Source organism: Callospermophilus lateralis, chromosome 5, assembly GCF_048772815.1.
Source record: "Callospermophilus lateralis isolate mCalLat2 chromosome 5, mCalLat2.hap1, whole genome shotgun sequence".
NCBI lineage: Eukaryota > Metazoa > Chordata > Mammalia > Rodentia > Sciuridae > Callospermophilus > Callospermophilus lateralis.
This window is the reverse complement of record NC_135309.1, coordinates 72119754-72130304: the sequence shown is the minus strand read 5'-3', so window position 1 is coordinate 72130304 and position 10551 is coordinate 72119754. Positions and strand designations below refer to the sequence as shown.

General features: G+C 38.2%; 1 protein-coding gene across 1 annotated transcript; it reads left to right on the top strand.

Annotated features, from left to right (window-relative positions):
* Nucleotides 1-498: 498 nt before the first annotated feature.
* Nucleotides 499-2886, top strand: LOC143399816 (protocadherin beta-4-like). Its single transcript, XM_076856841.2, has one exon. The coding sequence runs from the start codon at nt 499-501 to the stop codon at nt 2884-2886; it is 2388 nt and encodes a 795-aa protein (XP_076712956.2).
* The last annotated feature ends 7665 nt before the right edge of the window (nt 2887-10551 follow it).

The following is a 10551-nucleotide window of genomic DNA, read 5'->3' as shown; positions in this document are numbered from 1 at the left end:
TTGAAACCACACTGATGTGAGAGGAATCCTATTGCTTTATGCTCACAAATATCCTATTGCTTTATGCTCACAATTATCCTAGTTCATGCTTTAGAGAAAAAAACAAAACACTATCAATTTTAGAATTTAAAGGAATGACAAAAAACTTTACTTTTTTAAAATGAATTTCATTTGGAAACTTCCCTAAGGTGTTCTGACTTGAATATTTCTCAATCAAGACACAGGGTGGCGCTGCAGGCTAAGAATGTGAATACAAAAAGCGCCCTAAAAAAAGCTCGCGATTCTTCGTATTGTAAAACGTAATGTTAAATAAATCAACGTGTAAGAAGCTTTGCAAAAAATACGGACTTGCAAGGAGGTTTGGGCAGAGATATTCTAAATCAATTTGAGACTACAAACAACTTTGTAAGGATTCCTGCACGCAAGAAATTAGAACTGAAGGTCTCAAGTTTTTCTGTGGTTGGTGAAGGGATTGGATGTAAGCAATCTGACTCCAACATGGAGAAGCTGGAAAGAATTCAACCAAACAGGCAAGTGATGGTCTTTATTTTTACGGTGTTCGTGTTTCAGGGTCGCACAGAGCCTCTTCGTTATTTTATACAGGAGGAAACAGAGAACCGCTCCTTTGTAGCCCATCTGACCAAGGACCTGGGCCTGGAAACTAGGGAACTGGCTGCCCGGTCTGCTCGAGTTGTGTCTGATGATGACAAACAGCATTTGCTGTTGGATCCTCAGACTGGAGATTTGCTTCTCAGGGAGACATTAGACCGGGAAGAGCTGTGTGGCCCTATTGAACAGTGTGTACTGTATTTCCATGTCTTGCTGGAAATGCCAGTGCAAATTTTTCAGGGAGAATTATGGATCCAGGACATAAATGACCACTCTCCAGCATTCACTGATGGGGAAGTGCTCTTGAAAATACCAGAAAACAGCCAGCCAGGGACTCTATTTCCATTGAAAGTAGCCCAGGATTTGGATGTGGGTAGCAATGGGCTTCAAAAATACACCATCAGTCCCAATTCTCATTTTCACATCCTTACACGAAATCACAGTGAGGGCAAGAAATACCCAGACCTGGTACAAGACAAAGCCCTGGATAGAGAGGAGCAGCCTGAATTCAGCTTAACCCTCATGGCTTTGGACGGTGGCTCTCCACCTAGGTCTGGCACAGTCACAGTTCGAATCCTGATCATGGACGTCAATGACAATGCTCCCGAGTTTGTGCATACCCCATATGAGGTGCAGGTCCTGGAGAACAGCCCCTTAGATTCCCCAATCCTCAGCGTCTTAGCTAGGGATGCAGATGCTGGAAACTTTGGGAGTGTTTCCTATGGCTTGTTCCAACCATCTGATGAGATTAAACAAACTTTCTCAATAAACGAAGTCACAGGGGAAATCCGACTGAGGAAGAAATTGGATTTTGAAAAAATTAAATCTTATCACGTGGAAATTGAGGCTATAGATGGAGGAGGCCTTTCTGGAAAAGGCACTGTGTTCATAGAGGTGGTGGACGTGAATGACAATGCCCCAGAACTTACCATATCGTCACTCGCTAGCTGTATCCCAGAAAATGCTCCTGAGACCGTGGTTTCTATCTTCCGAGTTCGAGATAGAGATTCTGGAGACAATGGAAAGATGACTTGCTCTATTCCAGATAATGTGCCCTTCATTCTAAAACCAACTTTCAAGAACTTTTACACCCTGGTGACAGAGAGCCCGCTGGACAGAGAGAGCAGAGCAGAGTACAACATCACCATCACAGTCACCGACATGGGGACACCCAGGCTAAAAACCGAGCACAGCATAACCATCCTCGTCTCTGACGTCAATGACAACGCCCCTGCCTTCTCCCAAATGTCATACACGCTGTTGGTGCGCGAGAACAACAGCCCCGCCCTGCACATAGGCAGTGTCAGCGCCACAGACAGAGACTCAGGCACCAACGCCCAGATCACCTACTCGCTGCTGCCAACCCAGGACCCGCACCTGCCCCTCGCCTCGCTGGTCTCCATCAACGCAGACAATGGGCAGCTGTTCGCGCTGAGGGCGCTGGACTTCGAGGCCCTGCAGGTGTTCGAGTTCCACGTGGGCGCCACAGACCAAGGCTCGCCCGCGCTCAGCAGCCAGGCGCTGGTGCGCGTGGAGGTGCTGGATGACAATGACAACTCGCCCTTCGTGTTGTACCCAATGCAGAACGCCTCTGCGCCCTGCACCGAGCTGGTACCCAGGGCGGCAGAGCAGGGCTACCTGGTCACCAAGGTGGTGGCGGTGGATGGAGACTCGGGCCAGAACGCCTGGCTGTCATACCAGCTGCTCAAGGCCACGGAGCCAGGGCTGTTTGGCGTGTGGGCGCACAATGGCGAGGTGCGCACCGCCAGGTTGCTGAGCGAGCGCGACGCGGCCAGGCACAGGCTGGTGGTGCTGGTCAAGGACAATGGCGAGCCTCCGCTGTCTGCCAGCGTCACGCTGCACGTGCTGCTGGTGGATGGCTTCTCCCAGCCCTACCTGCCGCTCCCGGAAGCGCCGCCCGAGCGCGCGCAGTGGGACTCGCTCACTGTCTACTTGGTCATTGCCTTGGCCTCTGTGTCGTCTCTCTTCCTCTTCTCTGTGCTGGTGTTCGTGGTTGTGAGGCTGTGCAGGAGGCGCAGGGCAGCGCCGCTGGGTGTCTTTTCTGTGCCTGAGAGCCACCTTCCTGGACACCTGGTGGATGTCAGCGGCACCGGGACACTGTCTCAGAGCTACCAGTATGAGGTGTGTCTGGCTGGAGACTCTGGGTCTGGTGAGTTCAAATTCCTGAAGCCAATATTCCCAAACCTCTTCGTTGAGCACGCTGGGAGAGAAGTTAAGGAAAATTCCAACTGCAGAAATAGTTTTGTATTCAGCTAATTGTTGTATTTCATTCTCACTAATTTTGCAACTACCTATTGCAATTTCTTTGTCTTTAGTAATTCTAGTGCTAGTAAAATATTCTAACCACTATTCCAAACCTATGTATATTCTTGATAGTTCTAAATTTTTTCCTTTTATTGGCATTAATCTTAGCATTTTTTAGGCATAGGAGGTATATATTTTCTCCATATTTGATCTTAATGATTCATTTTTCATTACTGTAAGGTAATCAGGTACACAAAACATTTTATTTTAATGAAATTCTTAATGAATTTTATGACCCATTTAAAGGGTTGTATGAAATCTTGAATTTCCATGTATTTGTGGTACCCATCTTTAACATGTAAGATTATCTTTCAATACTACAGTATTAGCCTTGAAAAAATGAATGGTTTGCTATACTACTAGGTTAAGCCCACTTAGTACCATGAGCAAAAAACCTAGTCTACTTGTTTTTCTCATATTGCATGTCAACATTATATTTCATTAAAATATTAATACACAAAAGTGTGGCCTTTTCCTGTTATGAGCACCACATATGCAAGACATTGATATTTTATTTGGTTGCTACTTACCTAAAACATTGAAAGTGTTCCATAGATAACTAAGATTTAAAATTTTTAAATGATTGTTATTTAAGATAAACATATAATTTTTGCCATTCCCCTTTACTACATAAAACTGTTAAATCACTGCTTCACATAATCATATTCAAAGAATAATCTCAGAGTCTGAATTATGCCCTAAATTCCTCCAAAGAATTCAGGATTCTTGAGGGCCTCATATATCTCCTTGTCCTTTTGCTTTATAAATATATGACCAAGTGGAATTTACTCTGTGTGTTTCCTTTGGTTTTCCTGCAGTTTCTCCCCCCTTTTCAAAAATCAGGAAAATTCTGCATTTTGGCTGTCCTGTTTAGTTCTTTTTGGCTGATCATAGATTTTGCACTTTGTAGATGTGAACAGTCTTTATCACAACCTAATGACTTCTTTTTGATGTTTAATTATCTTCAGTTTTGTTCTTTAATGTGACAAATTAATTTTTTCCAATGATACCAAATTTGCATTTGTATGAACTAAGTATTATTTTGTCCTTGAGTAGCTTGAACAGTAATGAATTTATCTGAATTATAATAGCTCTAAGTTTTACTCAATAAGCCTAGTGAGTTATGTGATTCCCAACTGGTTAAACTTATATGAATATAAGACAACCTCATTGTGCTTCTGGCAGAAAATAAGCAGTTAGAAATCTTATTTTATAATCTAATATTTTAAAATCAGAACTATCATTTTATTGGAGATTAAGGTCTTGTACTTTTCCCTGAATTAATAATTTCACTGAGGATATAATAAGAAAGGGAAATTACTGCATTTAAGTCATTCTTGAAATATAGTTTTTAGCCATTGTTCAGGTGAAAAGTTGAAGTGAGGAAGAGATAAAAATGAGAACAGAATTAAACACAAACATATATAAGACATAAATATGGTAGTTAACTTTAATAATTTTTTCCTTATTTATTATCACCAATTTAAATGAATAACTTTTATGTATGACAAGTAATATTTCTGGTTGAAGTTTTCACCAATATATTTTAAGATCATGAAAGTTCAAGTTTATATTTCAAAAGTCCAATCTGTCTGATCACACAAAGGAGACTGGACAAATGATCTTCCAGAATGCACTTCATTCCTGTGTGTATTTATAAAGTTTGAACCATTCCTTATTTGATAGAGGACAACACCAGAATGTAGAAAAGATCAACAGTATGAAATTCAGTCACTAGGATTTAGTAGTGACTATGATTCAAATAATATCCACAACATGCATGGCATATGAAAATATACTAATTTTACTGTTACAAAACTAAGATAGAGAATGGAGGCTAATATCTTGACAATGACACCCATTTCAGTATGCTTTTTTTTCTCCATTGTTTCTTACAAATGCATCTTTTATAATTTCTTCTCTGTTGTTTTTAGGCTGTTGTCTTTATTGAGTTTAACATGTGCTATTTGGAGGGCAGAAATTCAACTGAAGTCAGTGTGACCCATACAAATTTAAGATCCCCTCTTCTTTTATGATAAAAAGTTACAAAAATATTTTTAAAGTGTGAGGTTAAAACATGAATGTATTTACTGGTTCTGCTTCCAGATTAGATGTACTATTTGGAAGCATAAAAAAAACATCAAAACTGACCATGATTAAAAAATCATTTATTATAGCAACAGATGATACAATAAGGCCTGAATGAGCTATGATTTTTTGAGAAGGAATATCCCTGGGGAGGAGAACTAAATCCTACAATCAATTTCCCTCCCAAGAAATTGGGTAAATCTGAAAACTAACAATAGCCTTTTTGTTGGGAACACAGTAACTTCAATAGCCTTTGGAAGACTGGAGTATTCAAGCTCAGGATCAGCTTCCTCTCAGGGAACTTGTCAAGCCCAGAGCAGCTTAGGGGACACTAAAAACTTAAGTGGAAAATTCTTCAAAATCAGAGTAAAGTTTTTCTTGCTATAGGAAGGTTAGAGTTTGGGATTTACATAGAAAGAGACTATAGAGGATATACTAAATTCTCCACTGAAAATTCTGAAGGGCTAGATGTTTATCAAGACTTCAAAGAATCTTTTTTAAAAAAATTTAGCTGTAGATGGAGATAATACTTTATTTTTATTTATTTATTTTTATGTGGTGCTGAGGATTGAACCCAGTGTCTCATGCATGAAAGATAAGCACTCTACCACTGAGCTACAATTCCAGGCCACTTCAAAGAATCTTGATTGAACCCATGCCTGTTTTGATTAAGACAGTTTGTTTGGATTGGTTCTGTCAATCTCCCAGAAGAAAAAGTGGCCTCTTCCTGGAGGAAGATAATATCATCTTGATTCTGAACAGTTTTCTTCACATAAATATCCAAAGTTCAGTATAAAATTAGTAGATGCATGTGCCTGTTTATGTATACTTGGACACACATAAACACACAACTGGATAAAATAGAGCAAAAACATAACCCCTCCAATGCAGGGATAATATAGATATTATAATTAGTTGATAAACAATTAAAACAAGTATGGCTAATGTGCTAAAAATAAGGAACAATAGAGAAAATAGATATAAAGATAATTTCACCCAACAATTGAAAATGTAAAATGGAAATTAATTCTACAATTGAAAGATATAATGCCTGCTATAAAGCTAAATAGTTTAATGTCATTGACATTGAGTAATACAGTATCAGTGCATGCAAGATAGGTCAATATGAAACATATGAATTCAAACAAAAAGTAATGAAAAATATAGAAAGGACATTACTTGAATTTGGAATATAAGGAAAAACTCAAACATACTTATTGGAATCCTAGGATAAGAGAGCACAAAAGTGGGTAATAAACAATATTTAAACAGATAATGACAAGATTGAGAAAAGTGGTCACCCTTCACATTTATTTATTTATGTATTAGGATTAATAAAAAACAAAGCACAACTAGGCATATTGTAGGAAATTTGCTCAAGACAAACTAAAAAATATTTAAAGCAACCATATAAAAGTAATCTATTACTTTTAAAGATGCATAAGTAAAATGGAGACCTTTTTAACATAAATCAATGAAACAGAAAGGCAATGGATTAATGTCTTGAAGACCTGGAAGAAAATTATTACCAGACTAGAATTCTATTACCAGTAAACATAACCATCAAAAGGATATTCTAATATGTTTTGGTTTCAAACAAACAAAAACTGAGAGAATTAATCAGTAACATCTTCACTAAAAGAAATACTGCATAGTACAGATAAAATTTAATCTGCAAAAGGAAAAGAGTCCTAAATAGATCACAGAATTAAAGGAAGAAAAAAAAGAGAAAGGAAGGGTAAATATAAGTGAGTATTGATGTAATGTTGATTATAGTAGGCAATCATAGTAGTTTCTTAAAGCATTTAAAATATATGACTTTTAAATTTATAATAACAATAACACCAATTTACAAGTTTAGAATTAGAGATTTCTAAGGTTCCAAGTATTATCTCATGAATGTAGAAACAATTTGTGGTAGGTTCTTGTAGATAAGAGATGTACCCTGTAAAAAAAAATTAACCAAGAAAAGAAGTGAAGGAAATTTTTAAAAGATAACGAGTATTTCAATAATCCAAAGAACAAAACCTTAGGGGTAGTGGAAAAATAATTAGATTTTAAGTATAGATTAAATGATATTATACATTATATTATTTATACTTGGATTAAGTAATTCAACTAAATATCATAATTGTCAGACTAAAGAAAACTCAAATATATGCTATTAAATAAATTTGTATGTGTGAGAGAGAGAGAAAAAAAAGATTGAAAGTTAAAAAAATGGGACAAGGCACAGCAAATCTCAACATCATGTACATCCAGAAGAAATTAATTAAAAAAAACTATGGATAAGTTGCAGAAAGATCAGTAGAATACAGGAAAGGGAGCAGGGGTGGGAGAGGGGAAGGGAGGGGGAATTAGTGGGACTGAATTACAAGATATAGTCCAGGCTTTTATAATTATGTCAAAATGGATTCTAATCTCATGTATAACTAAAAGGAACCAATTAAAAAATGGGAGGAGGTTTTAATGCAAACACTGGCCAAAATGAATTTAGTGTAGCTATATTCACATAAGTCAAAGGAGACTCTTTTGAGCATTCTAAAGTCTTTATTTAGCATTAGATTGATTATTTCATAACAGCACTTGCTAACTTTAAGATGAAATTAAAATAATTTACTGGCAGCTATCCAAAGCCCTTTGGATCAGGATCTCAGAATGGGTTTTGGATAAATAATATAAAATTAACATACCCCAATTAAAGAAGTGAAGGTACTGTACAGTAGGTCTCCATTAAAATATTAAAATATAAGTACACAAGCACTGAGACTTTAAGAAAAGATGCCGCAGTCTGGCTGGGCACAAATCACGAGCCACTCACAGCTTGTAGATTCAAACAGCAATTCTTTATTCCTGATCTCACACCGGCCTTCTACAAACACGTTCTGGGGAAATCCACGTTCTGCCCAAATCCACCACTCCACTGGGCTTCTGTCTCCCAAATATACTGTCTGATCCTAAGAACTCAAGAGGAACTCAGGCAGCAGGATACGCCCTATTCTAAACGGGGAACGCCCTAATCTCGTATTATGCTAAACCGGGAACACCCTAAACACGGATCCACCCTGGTCCTTGAGCAAGGTCACCTTACATGCAATGTCGCTGCAAAATGTCCTATTTCCATGAGTCCTTCCACTAAAGAAACATGGGGGTACGCTGGCAAGGAAATTGTCATACCTACTTGGCTGATGGCTCCCAGCATCTCCCCCCTTCTGATTAATTAAACAGCAAGTAATGTGGCTTAAGGACCGTGCCTGGTGGGCTGTCCAATTCAACATATGGTTCTTACCCGTCATCGGAAAACTGACCTTTAGGCGTCAGCCTCCTGTCTTAGGTTGATACCACTGCAACTGGATCATACCCGTCACTGACTACCGGTCCAGCATACAGCCATACTTGTGGATAGGTCTATGCACCAGTGGGGGGGTGAGGTTCTTTGCTTCACCTCTGTTGACCCCCAAATTTGGCCTTGGTGCCAGTGGGGGAGTGAGGTTAATGTGGCTTAAGGACCGTGCCTGGTAGGTTGTCCAATTCAACATATGGTTCTTACCCGTCATCGGAAAACTGACCTTTAGGCGTCAGCCTCCTGTCTTAGGTTGATACCACTGCAATTGGATCATACCCGTCACTGACTACCAGTCCAGCATATAGCCATTGGCCCCCAAATTTTAGACCATCACTAGCAGAAGGGAGGAGGATACAGAAATGCCACAACACCAAGCCAATTGAGAGCTCCTTTGGAAAAATTGCATCACTGGTGACACCATCAGCAAAGAAATGCCAGCACTACCACAATTAACATGGGGTGCACTGGCAAGGAAATAAAAATTGCATCACTGGTGACACTATCAGCAAAGATATGCCAGCATTACCACAATTTGCTGTACCAAACGATAGTTACATAGTCTAGGCAAGTTCTGTAAGCAGTTCAAAGTGGAGGAATCTATCAATATGTCCATCTCCTCCCAAAGTCCATTTCCTCTCAAAGTAAGTTGACTCCTTGATTGAGCATTACTTGTTGAGTTATATTCATTGATGCATCAGTTTACTGTGATAGCTATCATAGAAGCTGTAGTTTGGTTTTATCTTTGTCTTCACTGGCACTGGGATGAAGATAGGAATTCTGGCAATGATGCTAAAGAGACATTATCCTGAAAAGAATTATTAAATATAATGAAAAGGAAAGGTGAAAGTAAACAAACAGATTTGTTAACCTCCTTTAAAAACAATCCTTAACAGCTGTTTACCTGATTTAAATTAGTAAACAAACAGATCTGTTAACCACCTTTAAAAACAATCCTTAACAGCTGTTTACCTAATTTAAATTAAGCCATTTAAATCACGTGAATAAAAAAAATAATAATTTGGATCCATTTTTCATGAGCGCTCCTCATATATGAAATATGGACATACGCACACACAGACATACAACACAAAACACAAAAGTACAACACATAAGACAATAATAAAGGCCTTGTAGCTTTACCTAGGTGAAATCTCCATTGCAATGTTTAAAAACTCCACAGTCAAAAAATAAAACTGATCAAAAAAACATTAACCTAGGTGTGTATGAGCTCAAAAAATAAAATAGAACCCTTATGATGTGGAAAAATGCAATAATAAAATAGATATTGAAAAAAGCATCCTGGTTAATCACTGTCACAGATGTAAGAATGGCCAAGCTGGAGTTCTGGATATCAGCTGTTATGGATTTGAGTCAAATCATCTTCTTTTTGATCTGTAGAAATCGTTTTAGTTAGTCTTTCTGGAATCCAAATCGGCTGCTGTTCTCCCTGTGGAAACACACAAACAGAGCCCTGACTCCAGACAATCACTGGGTCAGGACCTTACCATTGTCCTGTTAGAATATCTTTCCAAAGTACTTTAGGCTTATGTACATTTTTTGGATACATATTCCTTTCCGCAGCACTAAGTCCTGATGAATCCAAATTTTAAAAGTTTAGAGTAAAAAGCGTTATTTTAAGTTTATCTTTGGGGGATATATACCCCCTTCCAATTCCCTCTTTTTGCATTAATAAGTACGTTTTAATAGTTTGATGAGCTCTTTCAACTATGCCTTGTCCCTGTGGATTGTATGGGATTCCTGTTATATGAGTAATACCAAATGATGAGCAAAATTGTTTAAAAGAGGTAGAGGTATAGCCAGGACCGTTATCAGTTTTTAACTGTTTAGGAACGCCCAAAGTGGCAAAATTTTGTAAGCAATGAGCTATAACATCTTTAGTTTTTTCTCCGGCATGAAGGGAGCCCATCAAAAATCTGGAAGAGGTATCAACTGTAACATGTAAATATTTTAATTTTCCAAATTTTGACAAGTGTGTGACATCCATCTGCCAAATATGGTTAGGTATCAGTCCTCTAGGATTGACTCCAAGATTAACTTGTGGTAAAAAGGTCACACAATTTTGACATTGTTTTATTATATGTCTGGCTTGTTCCTTAGTTATTTTAAAACGCTTTTGTAAAGTATTAGCATTAACATGGATTTTTTAATAAAAATTCGTAGCT